The sequence below is a fragment of the Chanodichthys erythropterus genome, chromosome 24, assembly GCF_024489055.1.
Source record: "Chanodichthys erythropterus isolate Z2021 chromosome 24, ASM2448905v1, whole genome shotgun sequence".
In the NCBI taxonomy this organism is placed as follows: Eukaryota; Metazoa; Chordata; class Actinopteri; order Cypriniformes; family Xenocyprididae; genus Chanodichthys; species Chanodichthys erythropterus.
This window is the reverse complement of record NC_090244.1, coordinates 16,336,567-16,358,117: the sequence shown is the minus strand read 5'-3', so window position 1 is coordinate 16,358,117 and position 21,551 is coordinate 16,336,567. Positions and strand designations below refer to the sequence as shown.

Here is a 21,551-nt window from a genome sequence, read left to right as displayed (position 1 = left end):
AAAAAAGCTTTTTTTCCCAGTGTATGACTCATTTGTGTGACAGCGCTGGTGAATGAATGTGACTGACGTTCGTGTCGACCAATAAAATCGCACTGAACGATCAGCAGGGGCGGGACAAAAGGAGTCCTCTTGGCCAATAAGCAACAAACTTCATTCATAAAATAGTGTGGGGGGTGATCGTTGGACGCGTGGGTTTGGAGGTTTCGTAACCCTGACTGAAACAGAAAAACCAGTTCTGAATCACAGCCAATGAAATTATTTGAATGGAGCTCACCGTAATGTTTGCCCAATCGCTTCTCACTCAGAAGAGTTTTCGGTCCGCCCCATTGAAACAGGCAACCGAATGAATGAGAATGGAATCTTTGTGATTGACGCGCACAATAGCCAATAAACGCTGAGTTGCGGTTGACTGACGCGAGTTTCGGCCAATCAGCAATGGACGTGGGCTCGCATGGGCGGCGGTGGAGTATGTGGGAGGTGTGCACTTAAATCTGGATAGACTAGTATGTTAGAGGAGTTGTAGGGGTGTGATGCCACAACCTGCTTATAAAGGGGCGCACACGTTGAAGCTTTTAAAGCAGTGCACAACGACTAATTTTGCAGGTCATTCACCACGCGCAGCCAGCCGTAGACATGGAGTCGTTTAACGTGGTGGAGACGCTACAGCCTGCCGTCACAGCGATCTTCTGGGTCGGTGCACTCACCACGGCCTCGCTGGCGTTGTTTCTGTTGTACAAGATCATCACTGGCTTTAGGATATGGGTGCTGGGAAACGGAGATTTTCTCTCTCCCAAATTGGGAAAATGGGCAGGTAAGTTGAACGACATGCGTTGGGAATGAGCGCAGGACATGGGTGGGATGAATGTAGTGCGCATTTGGCGCAGCCTTAAACTAAATAAAGATCAACTTCATGGATTTGGAGGGAGGGGGGACTAATAATTTGAACTTTTTTTTTTTTTTTTTTTTTTTTGCGCGTCAGATTCAATTGTCATATTTATGAAGGGCGAATGTTTATAACATTATCCTTAAGGAAAGATTGGACTAATTGAGGCATTATGCGAATGGTCAATGGAGGCGACGTGTGTCTCAGGTTGACTGATTGCGCCATGCATTCATATATTATGCGCAGATTGCATGTCACTATGAGTCATTCAGGTATTTCAGACTGGCAATATGGTCAATACTACTAATTAGATAAAAGTTTATAGTTGCAAAAGCGTTTATTTAATATCAAACGCAAGCAGATATTTCTATTACATATATGATTTTTCACATTTCCTCAACCGTTTATCCCTGGCCTGACCCAGTTATCCAGTTTCCCGGCTGCGCGTGCCAATATGCGTCCTGACAAACGCTGTTTTTCACACTGCTTCGGCAGTTTCGTTGGTAAAATGCGGTTTAGTCTTGTAGTTGATGTCTTTTTGGCCGCTTCATCCCCTCACTGGAGCACTGAGGTTGGTTTTTGGCAACATGACGCAGTTTAAAACGCCAATCTTAATTATAATGCGGGTCCATACCACGTGCGGCATGTGAGGGGAGACTCAAATGTACAAACGCCGTGAGGTTCAACGCGAGGATTTTCTATATTGAAGCACTTTCAATAGTGTTACTTCAAAACTCATCACACTGTTAAAGATTTTGAAATGGCTCATCATGCCATAGTCTTTCACTGCCTTGGCTGTTGCCTAGGCAGCAGGTGCACGAGCACTCGACGCCCCTAGCGGTCGACTTGGGCATTGCGCATTCAGAGCGATTTGAGGGTCGCAGTATCTTCTATGTTTCTACAGAAAATCACTTTATCGAATAATGTTAGTTCATATGTTTATTTTTAAAGTATCAATAGTCAGCAGGTTTGAACCTACAACCCTTTAGTTTTCATGGTTATCCTTACCCGTCAATGTTATACTTCACTCCAAAAAGAAGCAATCACGTTTTGCGTAAAAGTCTGTTTTGACTGTTTGATAACTGATAGGCAGAACCAGTTACATCACCTGTTAGCAATGTGGCTTCCTGTTGTATCTAGGTTAAAGGTTACCAGATTTGGTGCCACGTTTTGATAAACATGAAAAAGTGTGGTATATTGGTAAATAACAGCACTCAAACCAATTAATGGTCTGTAATTTTGCCTATATAGATTAATTTTTGGACCGTGATGTTTATTTTTCAGGACGATAACGTGTTTTCTTATTAAATTATTAAAGTATATTGAGATTTTACTTCAACTCTTGTTATTTTAATTCAGCATAAACTAAAATCAGCACACTATCATGATGAATACACATTTCACAATTCAAATAACACTTTTTTTTAAATTTTATTACCTTTTTTGCATGTTTTTTTTTTTTTTCAGTAAGTGTGATGTCCGATATGGAGCTGATGAATGCCACTCCCTGAAACCAAAAAATCAGGGTACCAGTCGGACCCGTTCAGTTTAACGTGCGCTGTCGCTCACAGGTTTGAGGTGGCAGATAGTAAGTGGAGATGGGGGAAAAACTAGTTCCTCTTCCTGTCAGTCCAGAAGCACAGGTCTTGTCAGGTTGAGTAAGAGTTCGTTTCCAGATCTCGAAACTCTTTCCACATCGGTATGAGTGAAATTGATGGTTCTTTGACACGTTTGCAGTCTCTCCCTCCTCATCTCTTGTTATCTTAAAGGCTTAGTGTAGTTTTGCATGTTTATGGTGTGATGTCACATGTCAAAAGATGTGTTTTTGAAGATGTAATGTGCTGACTATGCAGTACCTTGAAGGTGAGTCATGAAGTGGAATGTATGAGAAAGAACTAAGATGAAAGGCCCTGTGGTGTGTTCCTGTAGTAAACAGGCTTTCCTTGCCTGAGACGCTTACGGGAGACTCCTGGTGTCTTTCTTGGGAACTGCACCCAAGAATGGTAAAGGTTGTAAGCCTGTGGTTTAGTTTTTTTGCATGATGATTTTGTAGCATTAGAAGGCTGTTTTAGATCATTGTTAATAGTCAGACGTGGCTTAGATTTTTACAATAAGCATCAGAGGTTCATCAGATCTCGATATTTTGCATAAAGGATATTTATTTTAGATCAATTAAGACTTGTTTTACATTGACATTACAAAAATTAAGCACGTTTTACCCCAAAATCTTAAAGTATTGTTTTATTTTATTTTTGTAGTTCCCATTCTGTTCATTGGTGGTTGTCGTCCTCATCTTAATAGTCCATTTTAGTGCAATAAAATAGTTATTTAAACCCAGTACAAAGGCATATTTTTACCACAATGTCATATATTGTGTGGGTGTGTATATATTATATTATATTATATTATATTATATTATATTATATTATATTATATTATATTATATTATATTATATTATATTATATTATATTATATTATATTATATTATATTATATATTACACACACAGCTGAACCAAAAATGATTCAGACATTTGATATATTTGTACTAGTGGGTGCAGGACACTGTAGTTCATTTATGTAAGTGAGGATAGCAAACTAAAGTAAACTGACACATTATACCCAAATATTCTTCATACAGTGGACTTCCAGTAAAATTGATAAATTTGTACCCAAAATTTATTCAGACACTTTGACCTGACCAAGTTTTGCTTAAGTGTTATCAGACATAATTAAGATTAATGTTTTCTGACACAGTTTAACATTTGGATCTTGTCCTATTTTATTACCTTTTTTTTTTTTTTTTTAAACTATAGTGAATAAACTGTAATGATGAAAATGTTCAAGGTGTCTGAATAAATTTTGGTTTGACTGTGTGTGTATATATATATATATCTATCTCTATCTCTCGCATGGGCGAATTTTTGGACCGTGATGTTTATTTTTCAGGACAATAATGCGTTTTTTTTAAATAAAATTATTAAAGTATATTGAGATTTTACTTCAACTCTTGTTATTTTACTTCAGCATAAACTAAAATCAGCACACTATCATAATGAATACACATTTCACAATTCAAATAACACTTTTTTTTTTTTTAATGCAATTCATTACTTTTTTGCATGTGATTTTTGGGGGCAAAACTGCTTTAATGTCATGAAAAATCAGTGCGAAAAATTTAAGCTAATTTTTTTTCTTGATTTTTGGAGTGAAATGACCTCGACTGGTTTTGCTTTTTTATATATATATATATATATTATATTATTATTATTATTATTATTATTAAAAAATATATATATATTAAATATAAAAAAATATATAATATAATATAAAATAATATAATATAATTATATTTTTCAAGAAATGCATCTTTTTCTTTCAGCAGCATAATGGGATTTCTTATTTTTAATGTAGGGGTGACCTATGACCCAGACATGTTTTTTGACAAGATTCATGACATTTGAATGTTAAGGACTTCCATCCGCCACATTAAGAAGCCACATTAATCTTTTCCAGTTTATCAGTGTATAAGGGCTGAGTATAAGAGAGTCTTAGTATTTTTGGTTCCAACTGGCAGGTTTCAGTTTGTGATAGTTTGTGTCTGGTGCAGCATACTGTGTGAACAAGGTATGTTGGCCTTTCTCTCAGCTGAGCTGTGATGCTGACCGAGCAGCGCGAGGAAGCCAGAATTAGAGCTTCATCACCCCCCACCCTTCCCCATCTCTCTTGTCCTCCAGTGGCTCACTTCATCCTTCCTTAGAACACTAAATGTGTTTGAAAATCACAGTTATGTAATAGAGCTGCAGTCATTCATAGGGATGGGGGCGATTGTGTCACACAAACTTGCTTTGACATTCAAAATCGAAGGTTTTTCAGTTTAAAAACCACTTCTGGCTCAGGCCTTTAGGTTGAAACTCGCCAGTTTGTTATTATACGCTCAACTTTTCTTTCTTAAACTACTGTATATGCACAAGTTTGTGAATAGCCCATTCATGCTAGCTAAATGTGAATGAAATGCATTCGTGTGAGAGAGTGAATGTCGGCTGCGCAACTTGTGAATGTGTGAGCCCTTGTGCTTCGTGAATGATGCCAGAGCGTGCCTGGCTCTTGTGTTAAGAGGTGGGGGTCTTCAAAGAGAACGCTGCCGTTCATGTGACTAACACGCTCGTTGCCACGTGCCGGAACCGAGGATGCTGGGTAAAATTGCAACCCCCCCCCCTCTCCTCCTCTCTCTGTCTAAGCCTATCTCCATCCTCCATCTCTTGCTCATCCCCTCACTAAGAACCCCTCTCCCCCCTCCTGAATCTGTTTGTTCGCCCTCTGCGAACCCCCACCCTCCCTTTTCTCTTCTGTCACGACTCTGCTCCATTTATTTATTTATTTCCTGGAAAAGGAAATCTTCCATCTGGCGTTTAATATTAGGCCTACACATCCCATTCCGTGCAGCAGACGTTCAATAGGATCTTTTTGGCCAAAATATTAAAAAATACACTCCTTTAGAAGCTACTTTCCTCTCTTTTTCCCCCTCGCTTTTATAATGCGGCTCATACAGTATCTTTACCTCAGTTTTCTGTGACACTTTTGCACATTTAATGTGCAAAAAAACACACAGGCGTCCAAAAATATACCAAGTCTATGTTTAGATGTTTTGAATTATTTCTGTTCTAATTATTTTTTTGCAAGGAGACCGTTGTGAGGAGAACTATTGATTTTTTTTTTTTTTTTTTTTTGGTGCGCATGTGACTTTTTGCTGCTATTTCTGAAATTGCACCCTCTCACCCCCACATCGCTTTTTTTTTTTTTTTTTTTTTTTCCTTCAATCCACCTTTATCCGAGCATAGATGCTATTTTGGGTGCTGAACTGCTCTGGTGTGTAGTTTTTTCCTGCTGGCCATGTGACTGGCTTGTGCTATTTAAAGCACGATGCTGCTTTGGGGGGAGTGGGCGGAGGTGTTAGCATTCTGCAGTGCTACTGAGCCAAGAACGGGAACGGTTCATTCATGGTGGGAGAGAGAGGGAGAGAGAGAGAGAGAGAGAGTGATGCGACAGATTGCATACAGTAGTGGATGGCCGAATCCCCCTTCATTTTTATCACGCTACACTGGACTCCCTTGTTTTTAAGCACTGTTTTCGTTCACGACTATCCTCTGCTGCTAGCATAAAACCCCTGTTCCATAAGAGCCGGTCAGCTTTTGCTTTTTTCTCTCTCTCTGTACCGACGGCTCTACAATGAGCTGGGTTGCTGGGGGATGCAGAGGGAGAGGGAGAGAGAGAGAGAGAGATTGAGGGTGAGCGGGCAGCATCTTGTTGGTATTCAAGTGCTGCGGCTGTTCCAGACGAGGCAGCTATTTTTACTCACTCGGCTGCTTTTTTTAGCGCTGGAATATTGAGTCGGAGGAGGGCCAGTGCGCATGCGCGGCTCCGTATTTCTGAACGTACTGTTCGTGAACGTACCCGAGCACGACTGCTCGTGCCATTTCGTGCTTTCAAAGGGGGCTTGCTAATAATGTTCATGCTACACTTTAAAAAAAACAAACAAACATTTGAACAACATTTTAATAATCTAAATAACCCATTTCCACAAAAACAAAACAAAACATTACAATAAGAAAGGATTTATGAGTGTTAAAGGGATAATTCTTCCATAAATGAGAATTCCGTCATCATTTACTCACCCTTAAGTTGTTCCAAACCTGTATGAATTCCTTTGTTCTGTTGAAGGTATTTGGAAGAATGTCAGGAACCAAACAGATCTCGCCTCCCCCATTGACTACCATAGCATTTCAGTGTGGGCCGAGATCTGTTTGGTTACTGACGTCTTCCAAATATCTTCCTTTGTGTTACACAGAACAAAGGCATTCATACAGGTTTGGAACAACTTGAGGGTGAGTAAATGATGACACAATTCTCATTTTTGGGTGAACTATCCCTTTAACACTCAAATCCTTTCTTACTGTACAGTTTTTTTGTTTTGTTTTGTTTTGTTTTTTTTGTGGAAAAGGGTTATTTAGATTAAAATGTTGTTCAAACTAAGAAAATACACGTTTTGATTTCAGGGGGACTTTAAAAACACACACTTTTTTTTTTTTTTTTTTTTTTTTTTTTTTTTTAAGCTTTTATTATGAAATTAGGGTGCTTTCACACTTGGTTCGATTGCCTGGACTGAACCCGAGTTCGATTGCGCCCACTGGACTGTGTTCACATTATAATATTTGGGTCCGACCCGCGGTTCGTTTGCGTCATCAAACCAGCAGCTGTTTACTACGTTGCTTAGTAACGATGGCACTGGAGAAGGCGGCAAAATGCATAACGTTGCTCTCCTCACTTTTATATTTTTGTTTTTGAACCGTTGGTTTTGTTCATAGTGGCTCTTGCGTCTATCTGCTGCGAATGTAGAATGTTGAAGGCAAGCAGAAATGAGAAAAGCTACGCTACAGCTCTGTTTGCAGCACGTGACTCACGCTCATCGGGAAAGTGAGTTAAACGCACACACAAACACACATTTTTATCAAATAATACGGCATTAATAGCGGTTCACTTAAGCAATTTGGTACGTTTACATTCATATCAAAAACGAACCGTACCCCAGACCACCCTTTTTAAGTGGACTCGGGTACGGTGTGAACCGTACCCCAGAAGACCGTGTTCACATTATCCAAACGTACCGAACTCTGACGTCAATCGAACCCGGGTGCGCACCAAAAGTGCTAATGTGAAAGCACCCTTAGGCCGTGTGTCCACCTAAGCGTTTTTTCCAGCTCCGAGCGTACTTTTTCAATTGTTTTAAATGGGAGTGCCGCGTTTTTTAAACGCCGAGAGCGTAACGAGGCGCTGAGCGTCTTTTTCACGCTCAAGCGCTGAGAGCTGGGTGTTTTTTACTGGTCGCCTCGAGTTGAAGAATGTTCAACTTTGAGTAAAACGCTGCGCTCATCACTGTCACTTTTTAGCCAGCCATCCAATCAGAGTGAAGGAGGGGTGGGACAAATACAACACTGGCCAACTGATATTCCGTATCATGACAACAAAGCGTCTCAACGGAAAAAAACGCTGCGCTGCAGAAGCGCTCTCAAGCGCTCACAGAAGGGCGTTTTGAGCAGAGCGCCTCTGGTGGACACGGCCTTAGTCTTACAGTGCGTTCACACCGCCGCCGGCAAGAGCATCAACAGTCGCCTTGGCCGCCCTGCCAACAACGCTGTACTCTTGTTCAAACCGCCGCCGGCGGGAGGGTCAAGGTAAATGACAAGTTGCGTCAACCTATCGGAAGCCTCTCAAGCGAGGACCTCTACATTCCGATTGGTTGCCGCCGAACCGCGTCATTACCATAAAGTTAACCTGATTTCAACTTTCCTCGCCGCTCTCACCGTCCAAGATGCGCCGCTCTCGCCGGAGCTCGCCGCCGGGCTCTCGTTGAAAATGAATGACTTCCTGTCACTTTGACGCTCTCGCCGCCGGCGGTGTGAACACACAGTTAGTGTTATGAATAAGCTGGTGTGTTCCAAAACAATGACAAAATTTGCATTTATGAGATCGAAGCATTCAGAACTTAGCCTCTCACTTCCGCTAAAATGGATCACGGAATTTCATGACATCACATCGCACTTCAGCTTCTCATCAAATCTTCTGTCCAATCAAATGCTTTCTAGAATCTGAAGTCCCGCCCCCTCTTACACTCAACAGACACTGAAGCTGCGGCTGAAATTGGTAATTTGTTCACACGTTTACTAGTTTCTACATGGTGAATGGGACATAGTGCACTATATAGAGAATAGGGACAGTGTAAATATGCTTTCCATTGACGCGAATAAGCACAGATTGGATCATATCCGCGAGTCGGCTCAGACCATGAAAGGTATCGGACCCATTTGAGTTCTGCACAGAATGCTGTATTTTAAAGTGATATAGAGGAGATTGGGACGAGAAACTGTTAGATATTAAGAGGAAACCGAGGTTTTACTGAGTTTAACCGGTTTAACTGGCCAAGCTGTGATATAAACAAAATGCTATTCGACATATCGCTGTCTTACGGTTTCAGTTGAAATTACGTCAATGCTATGTCTTGGAAAGCACAGCATTATTCACTTCAGCAGGCCTTTAAGAATCAGTGGCGCCTGCAGCTGTATGGCTGTACGCACTTTGCGTAGCCTACCTTGAGAGGGCGCTAATTAATGCCGTTTTTATTTTTTTCCATAACTTTTAAATTGATTTATTAAAATCTGTGTACACTCATGATATATTAAGAGAGCAAGAGGGAATGAAAATGAATAAAGGTGTGCGTTTGTGTGTTGTAAAGTCAAAAGTGTTTGTGCATCCATGGGTGGGCGTGGGGTTATGGGTGAAAAGAAATCTGATTGGCTAGTTTAGTTTCGTCGTCTTTTTTTTTCCACACATGAAAAATTGTTACAGATAGTTAATGTTTAAAAACGGGCTCAAAATGAGTAAATGGCTAAATTCGACTGAAACATTTGCTAAAAGGCCTAAAACTATTGAGTAGGGATGGAGAAATTAAGCCTATTAAATCTTTGAAGCTTTTCTCTAAATGTTTCGGGAATCGAAACAAAAAAAAATCATCAAATCATCCTCCGAATGGTCCCCAGATAATCTAGATGATGTTTAGTCTTTGACTAATTAGTCTTAAATTTTGATCGTTGTTGACCGTAGAAAGACCTCAGTGTGGCTGAGCACGTCTCTATAACCCTGTGGAATTCTGGGAATTGTCCCCAAGCTCTTGTCCTCTCACTCTGTGTTTGAAGTGTTCTGATGTACGTGCACACCTGCACAATTGACTGAAAGCATGGAATTCCTTAAGTTTGGGGAAAAGGTGAAACGCATATACCGGATCTTCTGTGAAATGGGGTCCCATGCATGTCATTTTTGGTGGTTTGCTTTTTAAATGCTTCTTTGTTAAAGGAACACTTCTTAGAGACATCATGGTGCAGAATTTACTATTTTGTTCTTAAGTTTTGATGGATGGATTGATGGATTTTTGTTTGTTTGTGGTTTTTTTTTTTTTTTTTTTTTTTTTTTAATCAAATGAAGTACAAGATTTTACACCTCCATAACGTGAGTTTTATACTTCAGCCATATCCTCACAAGCTCTTGCCATTGTTCAGGGGATAGCTCACCCCAAAACTAAAAATGTAATTTACTCACCCTCATGTTGTTCGAAACCAAACAGTTTTGGTTCCCACTGACTTCCATTGTATGGACAAAAAACACTGAAACATTACTCAGAATATCTTCTTTTATGTTCCACACAAGAAAGTCAGACAGGTTGGAAACAACATGTTGGTGAATAAATGATGACACAATTTTCATTTTGGGCTGAACAATCTCTTTAATGTACTTTGTCCCATTGAGACGACACCAGAGTGTGCTTCATTCTTGGGATGAATTTGAAAAGGAGCTTGTGAATCACCTTCTTTTGTTCCTTCTCTCTTTCGATCCAGTGCTCTCACTCCCGTTGTCGTGCTCTCTCACTTTCTACCCACATCTGACTTTGCGCAGTCCACCCCCCCCCTCCTCGTTTCTATTTTTAGCAGCCCCCAGGATCCCTCCTCACCCCTCCTGTGCTGTCGTGCTCTACAGACGTCATAACCCCCCCCATTCTCTACCCCACAGCCCTGTTCTTGCAAATGACCACTGCCCATGCCACACTTTGATCAGCCATCACACATTTTGTTTCTTAATGTTTGCTTTTTGTTTCCATGTATGTTTTGTAAAACGAGAGCATTATGGGACATTGAGATGGTCGTAGTTATATTGGTAATATTTTACTGTACAGAAAGGCTTTTAGGGCATAATCCTAAATGTGAAGGGTGTCATTTCTGTGACGCTTAGCATCACAAAATGGAATGTAAAATATGATAGTTTTAAAAAATGTATATATTGGTTGCACAGATTGCCCCGCCCCCTACTCATGCCATTGGCTGAGGCAGTGTTGTTGGTCAGAATTGTGAAATGACAAAAATGTTTTGGAAATACCTTAGAGACAGTGCTTATACCTACAAATGGCTTCCGTGTGTATGTGTGTAAATATAATATAATATAATATAATATAATATAATATAATATAATATAATATAATATAATATAATATAATATAATATAATATAATATAATATATAATATAATATAATATAATATAATATGAAAGAATTTTGACAAATCTAAAGTGTTTTTGTTTTTTATTTCTAAGAACCACTGCATTGTGTGAAATATGGCTAAAGTAGATTTAATATTTTTATAAGATCTTATTAAATGCAACAACAAAAACAACAGGTTTCTTGAACACTGTTCCTGTCTGCCATTGGTCAAACAGATGGCTCCGCCCCAAAACCAACGCTATTGGTTGAGGCAGTGTTACCATGTTGGGCTCGTCTGGTATTTTCAAAACATTTCTCTGAGAATACGGAGTCGGTGTTTACACTTTTTGAGGATGTCAAATTGCTTACTTATTGTTGCCTTTGCATATTAAAGGTGCTAAAGAGGATGTTTTGTTTTATACATTTTTGCAATATTACTTGAAACTGTCTTTACTAACTGATAAAAGACTATTAGGTGCACTGAAAGGAATAATATTAATATACATCATCTGTGCACGAGGTAGGGCCTTAAAAACATCAGCCAATCGTTTACGCGATCATCGCGTAAACGATTGGCCCTCTGGCTTGTCAATCACTGCCGTGACGTTCCTTGTGAGAGACGAGCACGGCTGCGCACTCCAGTAACTTTCCACACTCCACAGGCGCCGCATGCGATGTTTTTGTCAGGAGACAGGAGTAACAACTGCAGATTATGAGTTACCTGCGGTGAGTCCGACATAATGAATCCACTAAAACGACACAGCGAATGCCGGTGGTAAACACTCGTGTTCCAATACTCCTGCACGAGTTTTGGGAGGCGTTACCTTGAAATGAGCTGTGATGGAGGAGGGTTGTTCTTACGCATGCGCTCATTTAAAAAACTAACAGTCTTTGGTTTCTCAGTCGACGAAAAGATCCTCTGTAGCACCTTTAAGCGAAGATGAGAGTATTTTAATGCTCAGTTTTGAGAAGGAAGCGCTGCATTGTGTGAAATATTGTCAGGATCTTATTAAAAGCAACAATAAAACATCATGTTTCCTGAACAACCCTGCTGTCTGCCATTGGTCAAACAAAGCTCCGCCCCAAACCAACGCTGCTGGGTGAGCCAATGCTACCATGTTGGGCGGATTTCTGGTTGGGGTTCTCAAACTAGTTTTGAAAGTGCCACTTTTCAGGGAAATCAACCTACAAATGGATACTCGAATATAGGAAGTGTTCGGACATCAATATAGTGACACCCTTCGACTCAAGTCCCTTAGATGGCAGTTTAGCAGGTGTAATGTTGTTTTTATTTGGACCTGGTGTATATGAGTACCTTTTTGATAAATTTTGTTTTTGGTGAAAAATGAGTAATTGAGCTGCCGCAAACACTGATCCTGTCTATTTCTTTCTACTTTTTCTAGTTGTGACGGGAGCCACGGATGGGATTGGGAAATCCTATGCGGAGGAGGTAAGGGTTTCTCTTCTTATTTATCTCTTCGCTACACGGAAAGCACAGTGACTCATCACAAGACAGAGGTTTCACTCTGAGGCCAAGAGAAGGAGGGTGACTAGAAGACTACTGGTGGAAAAAGACCTGTTACCTCAAATAACTCGTACAGTTATGTCACTGCTCACTCCAAAGTTAACATCAAGCTTCATCTTTAGCTTTTTCATAACAGTCAGTAACGTAGATGTGAAGGCATGACTGTTTTCAAACAGGTTTCCCCTTGGACGCTAGCCTCGTTTGTCATTGGTCAAACAGGTAGCTTCGCCCCCAAACTATGCCATTGGTTGAGGCACTGTTGTTGTGCTGGTCAAATCTCAAACAGAAATAATTTGAAAATGACAGTGTATAGACCTTATGCGCCAGATAAACAAGCATGCAGCCATCTTTAGAATTTTGCATTTGAACTTCCGATTTTGTGGGAGCTCTGTGTATTTCTATGGCGTCGCCGTCAAAGAGAAATTAACTGGTGAAGTGGATTTACTTATTGTAGAGTTAACAAAAGTTATTGTGAGCATTGTAATGTTTGAAGTGGAAATACAAACCGGAAGACGGAACCCAACGAGCGCAGTGCTGAAAAGGGGCGGAGCTACATAACGTCTACTCTCTCCAGGGAAATCTGCTTACTTCTAGTTGTTTTTACATAAGACTAAACGTAAGATTTTATGCTGTAAATATTAGGGCTGGGATGATACATCCATTCTCGATACAATGATTCTGATATTTTCTCTTGAATCGATTCTAAGCTTAGTTTTAACAGCAGATGGCGCTCTAGGCTAGTTTTTAACCGCACACTCAAATGTGAACACCCTCGCTACAAATCTTTTCGAACTTTATGAATGATTATTTCAGGTTTAAGTGGTGTGAAAGGAACTGGAAACAAGAAGAGTATGGCCGTTTCTAAAGCACATAGTGCCATCTGCTATTAAAAACTAAGCTCAGAATCGATTCAAGAGAGAATCGCCATACGTCGGAAAATATCAGAATCGCTCCAGATTCATTGTATCGTGAATCGAGAATCGTTTTATTGTCCCAGCCTTAGTGAATATCAAGTTTTTGTCAAAAGCTCATATTTCTGTTGACACTCTTGGAAAGGTTATTAATCTACTCAATACTAAAATAGTCTTAAATATCCCATGTAGTTTCTGTTTTAAAGGAATAACTCAATATGGTTTTTGCCCTGGAAATAGCCAAAGAAGCTGATATGGATCACTTTTAGGAGTTCTCATGGCAGTTATTAACACGCATGCTTTGCATTGTTTCTCGGTCATAAATGAGATGATTCAAACTCTCTTCTCTCTCTCAGCTTGCTCGACGAGGATTCTCCATGATGCTCATAAGCCGTTCCCAGGAGAAGCTCGACGACGTGGCAAAGTCTCTCGGTTAGTGTTCGGCCATCTGTGTGTGTGTGTGTGTGTGTTAGCAAACTACAGTGCTCATCTCTGTGAATGACAGACAGTCCTCCTGATGTTAATGAAACAAGGTTTATTTTTAGCCCTGTCCTGAGAGGCAGGGTGGGGGCCTGGTTCACTGACTGGGCGGAGAGCTGATGCAGCCTGGCAGGAGTGCACAGTCAAAGGTCCACGCAAGCTCCAGGGGTCATGCACGACACTTCTCAGAATAAGGCCGAACCACTGTTTGCCTTTCCTGTTCCAGTAAATGTGAATTATTTGGATGCTACATCAGTGCTCACATGATGTGCACAAAGCATGAAGTCCTTCCGTCTGTCCAGACACTAGTGCTAAATGACCAAACATCGACCGTTCAGACCAGTCAGATGTGTGAAGGAGCATGACTGTTATAGCTTGATTCCTCTATCATCACATGAAATTAAATTTTGCATATAATTGTACTGTTCATTTGTTCGAGACATTGAGGCTTTTGGTGTGAAAACAATTACCACATCAATCTCTTTATATGCAATGAACCAAACCAAACATAAACTTTTTATAATGCAATACATAATTATTTTAGTGTTATTTATATACTATCAATATTTTGAATTGGCTGCTTTTATTTTAGTGTAAGTTTTAGTAATATTATGTGCTATTGTCATGTTTATAAATTTGTTTTAAAATATTTCAGTTTTGGTTTTAGTACTTTTTTTTTAATTTATTTTAATTTGGCATTATTTCAGTTATTGAACATGATTTTTAATCGTTTTAGTTAACGATAACACTGGTTTTATTATTTTATAGTATTATATAAAATAATGTTGTAGTATTTATTTATTTATTTATTATTATTATTATTATTATTATTATTATTATTAATATTAATCTCTCCCGCCACCTCCTCTTTGTTAAAGGTACTTGTTTGTTTGTTTGTTTGTTTTGTTTTTATGAATAGTCATTAAATTTGCTCTTTTTCCCCCCCCCATCCTCGATTTTCTTAGTATGAATGAGATTGTGAATGGGAGTTTTTCAGCACTGATTTGGCCCCAATATGTGTACTGAATAATGAACATGCCTTGATGGCCCATGATCAGCTCTGGAAAGGAATCATTTAAGCTCTATGCTGTACTTTTTTACTATAACATGTTATTAAAATCAACTTTTAGCTGTCTTAAATGCATGCCCTTAACTGTTGAGGTTAGAAGGGGAAATACCCAGTACCGCAGTCATGCTGGCAACACCGAATGTGGGGAAGGTTATGGCTATTCACGAACTAGGATGTAATTTGCCAAACCTAGTTCTCAAATCTAACATTTGCATTAATCACCCTCCATTTGAGGTGTTAGAAGTCACAGAGAGCAGTATCTCACAAGCCCCCAGAACAAAAAAAAGTCTTTGGAGCTCATTAATGTGTGTGTTCTTGTTCTTAAAATAACCCTTCGATATATATATATATATATATATATAAAAAATGCTTTTCGCTGCGAGACCTGAGAGGAATTTTCCTCTCATAACTCAGTGGAACAGTGTTTAGACAAATGAGCCTTTGGACAATAAATTCTAATTGCTGCAGGCACCTCAAACAAGCAGAGGATGGGAGATGGAGGAAGTTCCTCCGATTTTTTTTTTTTCTCTTGGTACGCAGCGCCCCCTGCTGGCCAGGAATCTGTGTTTTGGTGCAATGGGCAAAGTCCCAGAGAAGTTATTTTTAGAACAGCAGCAATAGCAGGGATGCCTGATCTTGGACCGAGTGCCAATATTAGGTCTGCAGCTGGAACGATGACCGTTTCAACAGTTTTGCGTCTTTTCTCTGCGTTTAATGTCTTTTATGTCTCTAATTACAGAAAGCGCATATAATGTGGAAACAAAAACCATCGCAGTGGACTACAGTCGGGCTGATATCTATCCTAAAATTGAAAAGGGTCTTGCTGGACTGGAGATTGGGATCCTCGGTAAGGTTTTTTTTTCTTCTTTCTCTCTACGTGGAGCCTTGAAAGTAACACAAACCTTCAAAGTTGGAAAGCTGACACATACACAACTTTCATTCACGATTCCCTGTCAGTGTTGTTTGAAACCGCTTTTATTTGGCCCCATATTCTGTTTTTTCCCCCCTCCTTTTCACCTGAAATCGTGATAGTTTTATATATTTATATATATAAATAAATGTCTATGTTTAGCGCTCACGTCTCATTCCTGATGCTTTATCGCCACATAGTGGTGATTCTCGGAACATTTCAGATACACATTCTCAATCGCATTCAACCACATCCAATCTTCTATTTTTGTCTCTTGATCCATAGTTAACAATGTGGGAATCTCCTATCCATACCCTGAATTTTTCCTCCACATCCCTGATTTGGAAAACGTGAGTTTATTCTTTTTCTGAGGAGGTGTAAATATTAGTAGCCTCATTACAAGTAAGAAATATTCACCTGTACATTTCCTTTTGCAGTTCATCACTACCATGATCAATGTCAACATCACCTCAGTGTGCCAAGTAAGTACTAGCTTCTGAAGGGTTTCAGAATTCTTAATTTGGAATTCTTAATTTGGAAGTTTTCAATTTGAAAAGGTAAAAGTACTGCAACGTGACCACTTTGATGTACTCCTTCTGTTGTACCTGTTCTCTCTCTCTCCCTGTGTTTTGCTGATCTCCACCAACGCTTCCCGTGTTCACCACCCACTCACTCACTCACTCTCTCTCTCTCTCTCTCTCTCTCTCTCTCTCTCTCTCTCTCTCTCTCTCTCTCTCTCTCTCTCTCTCTCTCTCTCTCTCTCTCTCTCTCTCTCTCTCTCTCTCTCAATATTAGCATTTCAGATTTTGAATGTTGTCTCAAGTCATTTTGAAGCATGCAAGTCTTTGTCTAACTCCTTTAATTTGTCCCCTTTTCTTTTGCCAGATGACTCGTTTGGTTCTGCCCAGAATGGAGGCAAGGTGAGTCCTGAAGCAATAACTGGTGTTTATTATTAAAACATCCTCCCAGCGTGATGACTGGAATTCCTAACACGACCGCTGTCACTAAAAGGGAATTCAGTGCAGCTTTTCAAAACAGGGTTTTTCCTGAGTGTCACTCCCCTCCTGTTCCCCCCACACTCTTTGTGTAAAATTGTAAAGCAACAATGCACCGATCCGATTGGCTACTCTGGAGTCACATGCAACTCTGTGGCCAATAACGGAGCTGGGCAAATTTTGTAGAAATAGGTCCAACCCTCTGCACTCCCCAGCACTCTGCTGCAGGGGTACTGCATGAGAAAGCTGGTGCCATGGCAACACGCATGGCGACCATCATTAGACGTGTCGATGTGACTGCTGCTTTCAGGTTTCCGCAGCTGGAAAAAGACCCTGTTTGATGTCAATGTCAAACGTGATCAGTTGAAATAAAGTTGGCCTTTTTTCATTGCAGCGCTAAAGGTGTCATCCTCAATATCTCCTCTGCCAGTGGCATGTTCCCCCTCCCACTGCTGACCATCTACTCCTCCACCAAGGCAAGTTCTTCAGAGAAATATCAGTGGTCATAATTGTTTCAGAAAGAACTTTATAAAAAAAAAAAAAAAAAAAAAAATCTGAAGTTAAAGGCACAATATGTAAGATTTTTGGATTGAAATATCCAAACACCACTAGAACAGTGTTATATATTTTGTTGACTTGTGTACTTAAAGTATCCCAAATGTTTCCAAGAATGTTTAAATCCAGGGAAACAAGCAGTTTTAACCAGGACACGGACCGTGTCTGTGCGTCGCCCATCAATGACATCATACCCGCGTTACCTACGATTTCCAGTTTTATTTTGTAGAAATCATGGAAACACCAATATATTATGTGTTTTATTAGACAAGGAAACAACTGTTTGGAGACATTTATTGACAGAAAACTAATCATTGTTATATGGCTCAACAGGTTTAGTCTTAATTGTTTGAATCTCGTTTTCTTGATTTATATTAATGATATTCTAATATCAATCTAGCATACTGTAATGTGCTACAAGTTTGCCATAGCTCGAGCGGCCTTGTTCAGCTCTCACAGCACTCGGCCCGGCTCTGCTTCATTCTACAGTAACGTTAATAATCTGACTTCTGAGTCCCGTCGGATTCTTTTTCACTAGGTGTGAGGTGATTATCTCCCATGATTCCGCGCTCAAACTCGGGGTCATCAAGCAACGCCTTTTGTTTTTAATCGGTGACCTCTAGCGGCGCAAAATCTACACATTGTGCCTTTAACTTGGTCACAATTGTTTATTTATTAGTATTGGTCGATAATGTATATTTAATAGTTTTTGCACATTTTTTTTGTATTTTTACATTTAGATTACCTTTGCCATCATCTAACGCTCACTTAAAGTTGAATCTTTAAAAACAATAATTTAATAACACTATTAAATGTGCAAATCTCAAAGTGAGTATACAATTTTCATACTGTACACTATAATGTTATGCCTAAATTCACATGCGGCATTTAGAAAATTATTTATTTATTTATTTATTTATTTTTTTGGAGGATGATTTTTACTTGTTGTTTTTCTACAGGCTTTTGTGGACTACTTCTCACGTGGACTTCAAGCAGAGTACAAGTGCAAAGGGATCGTCATCCAGGTGTGAAAACTGTCATTAAATGCTACTTTACTGCTGTTATGTGCTATATTACAGAGTGAAACATTAGGGACTTTAAGCAACAGCTGTTGATGGAACAGCAACAACGACCGGAAGTAAACTGTCAACTGCCATAGCTAAAGAAAGCAAAAATTACTAAGCAACAACAAAGAGGACGGCGTGGATCATTTAATCATTTGACATAGTAAACAATACATTGCATGTAAATAAAAGCAAGAGAATGGTTGCTTTTGGCATTAAATGACATACAGATACAACTAAAATACAAAATGACCATAGAACATAACATTTACTTATCTAGTCTGTCACGTATTATCGACTACGGCAAATCGGCTACTCTCCCGTAGTAGACGGTTACAGTAGAACGTCAAGAAGTGGCAGTTAAATTTGCGCATGTGCAACAGAACGGCAGAATGCCGTTGTATCAGCAGCTGCTGCTTAAAGTCCCTATTATTAAATGGAGGGAAGAAGTCATAGAAATCAATCGTGTGTGTGTGTGTTTTTTATATATATATATATATATATATATCTTATTCAGCAAAGATGTTTTGATAAATTGATCAAATGTTTATATATAATATAATGATGTACAATATACATAAGCCTATGAAAAGGCTCTGAAAATAACAACAAATGTCTCTGTCCCTGCCACAGAGTGTGCTGCCTTTCTTCGTGGCTACCAAGATGACAAAGATCAGGAAGCCAACCCTGGACAAGCCCACCCCTGAACGCTATGTAGCTGCTGCACTAAACACTGTGGGACTGCAGGACCAGACCAATGGCTATTTCCCTCATGCCGTCATGGTACGACTGCCTGAATGCCCTTCTTCAAATCTACCCATCATGGTTTAATACAGTTCATTCACTAGCTATGTTTCCATCCAAAGTTGCGAATTTAACTTTATTCGCAAATGTTTTGAGTTACTTTTTATACAAATAAGAAACACAAGTTTTTTTTCTCATTTTTGAAATGCAATCTCAGAATTTTATACAAACCTGTAGTAATTAACTATATTAAATTACACAAATGTACTTTATGTATTTAATCTCACTTTATTATCCAATGTCTTTAATCTAATTCAACCGTACTAATCTAAAGTTACTTGAGATTAGATTTAGAAATAAGCTTCCTTGAACTTCCTTCTCCTGCATCCTATTCTTCTTTAATCAAGTATTGCAGCACAGCTGAAAAGTTTGTTTGAGCTGCGCCCTCTACTGTACAGGTGTAAATATGCATTTCCTTCATTCACTTTTGGTGTGAAAGGGCCTTTACTTTTGCCGAAAATAGAACTTTTTTTGTTCTTATTAAAAAAACAAACAAGCAAACCCAGCCCAGGTGAGGAAAAAGTAATTAAAAATAATGTAATGCATTACTTTTCATAAAAAGTAACTAACACAATTAGTTACTTTTTCAGGGAGTAACAGTTTTGTTATCCATTACTTTTAAAAGAGACTTTCCCCAACACTGTCCCAAAATATGCATAAAAAATAGGTGGATTGAAACCTAGCTAGTGACAATGTTTGTCACCCCTAACCTTGTTTCTTATCTTTGTGTCCCGCAGGGCTGGGTGATCGCCATCCTGGCCCCCATCAAGCTGGTCATCTGCCTGGGCCTGCGCCTGAACAAATCCCAGCGCGGCGGATACCTCAGGAGGAGAAAACTGCGATAGGTCGAGGACATTGTGTGATGGAAACAAAACAGGACAAGATGTTTTATTGAATATATATGCTGAGATTTGAGATTCATTTTGAATCTTGCATCTTTGAAGTGCTTCCTCTTATAACACATAATTGATTCTTTTTGTGTGTGTGTGTTAAATGTTTTGTTTTTTTTGATAAATATCTGGACATGATCATGTTCCACAATGACTCGTCGTTGCTGAAATGGGAGGATCAATCTTTCTTTATAGGGTGAACAAAGGGTTACATTTTTGGAGGGAGGGTTTTGTAAGCAGAGGGCTATTTATATGGTGGTGGTGTTTTATATTTATTTAATTACTAATATATATGTATTTCCTTTTATCTGGGATAATCTACTTGCACTCTTCTTGTTAACTGCCAAAAACTTGTTTGCGATCGTGCCTTATAGTGATAAAATGGTGTTGGCCTTTCTTATCATGCATTTAACATATTTAGCAAATCAAAGGTGGCTAATTTTTGAATGCTGTACTGTATTGATATGAAACCAAAGGTCTGATTTAAGTGTATTTTTGTACATTGGCCTTTTCAGGCTGGAAGTTTACCTGTCAACTTTGGTTTATTTAAAAACCTGGTGCCTTTTTTTATAGAATATAAAACTTGGTCACGTTTATTGAAAGAAGATCTAATGCACGTTTACATGATTTTCTCTGCTGAAGACTTTAAGGTGTGGTGGAATGTCACCAGTTTGTCTTGGGTTTCATCCAAAGATGGATCTGAGGAGTACCTCCATTGCTTGGATCTCTGTATGATTGTTTATGGACCAGTGCCAGTCAAGTTGAACTATCCAGGTGGTTGATCCTCATTTGTCGCCCCTGGTTAAAAACGTGAATGTTCTCATTCCAGACGTGTCGAAGAGTGGAACACAATGTGCTGCTTTACTGATGCATGACAATCTCAAGTGGTTGTTAATAAAAATGACTTTTCTGTAATTATTTTGTATTTGTCTTTTTTTAAAATAAATTTTATGAAACTGCGAAGGTTTATTCATTTCATTTGTATGTTATTAGGTTTCTATTAAAGGGATGGTTCAGCCAAAATGAAAATTCAGTCATTTACTCAACCTCAAGTTGTTCCAAACCTGTATCTATCCCTAACTATCCCTTTAAATTTACTAAAAGAACATTAATTTCTCCTGAATGAAGCACAAATTTTCAAATGTAATGCAGAACAGATCTGCAGCAATCAGTGTTTATACTTACACAATAAAGCTTCAAGGTTTAAACCTTTGCCAAGCGTTTTACAAACGTCTCCTACTTCAGTAAAACTTAATCTATCTTTTTAATCTGACTTTGTGTAAGTAGCAAGACAAGAATAATCTTCATTGTGCAATTATACATCAGAATGCAGTTATCAGGTATTTAACATTTTTCACAAGATATTTTGCCTAATGCCTATATA

The 21,551-nt window shown here is 39.1% G+C and overlaps 1 protein-coding gene across 1 annotated transcript; it reads left to right on the top strand.

The window, feature by feature from the left end:
- The first annotated feature begins 557 nt into the window (after positions 1-557).
- On the top strand, positions 558-21,120 carry hsd17b12a (hydroxysteroid (17-beta) dehydrogenase 12a). The gene is made up of 11 exons (XM_067379579.1): positions 558-811; positions 12,368-12,414; positions 13,757-13,832; positions 15,689-15,796; positions 16,145-16,209; positions 16,297-16,341; positions 16,745-16,779; positions 17,249-17,330; positions 18,369-18,434; positions 19,107-19,256; positions 20,015-21,120. The coding sequence occupies exons 1-11, from the start codon at positions 634-636 to the stop codon at positions 20,120-20,122; spliced, it is 960 nt and encodes a 319-aa protein (XP_067235680.1). The 5' UTR covers positions 558-633; the 3' UTR covers positions 20,123-21,120.
- Positions 21,121-21,551: the final 431 nt, after the last annotated feature.

Excerpts from the sequence above, each read along its gene's own strand:
- hsd17b12a (XM_067379579.1), top strand. The coding sequence starts at position 634 with ATGGAGTCGTTTAACGTGGTGGAGACGCTACAGCCTGCCGTCACAGCG. Across the intron at positions 16,342-16,744 it reads ACATCACCTCAGTGTGCCAA|ATGACTCGTTTGGTTCTGCC; the intron begins GTAAGTACTAGC and ends TTCTTTTGCCAG. Across the intron at positions 16,780-17,248 it reads CTGCCCAGAATGGAGGCAAG|CGCTAAAGGTGTCATCCTCA; the intron begins GTGAGTCCTGAA and ends TTTTCATTGCAG.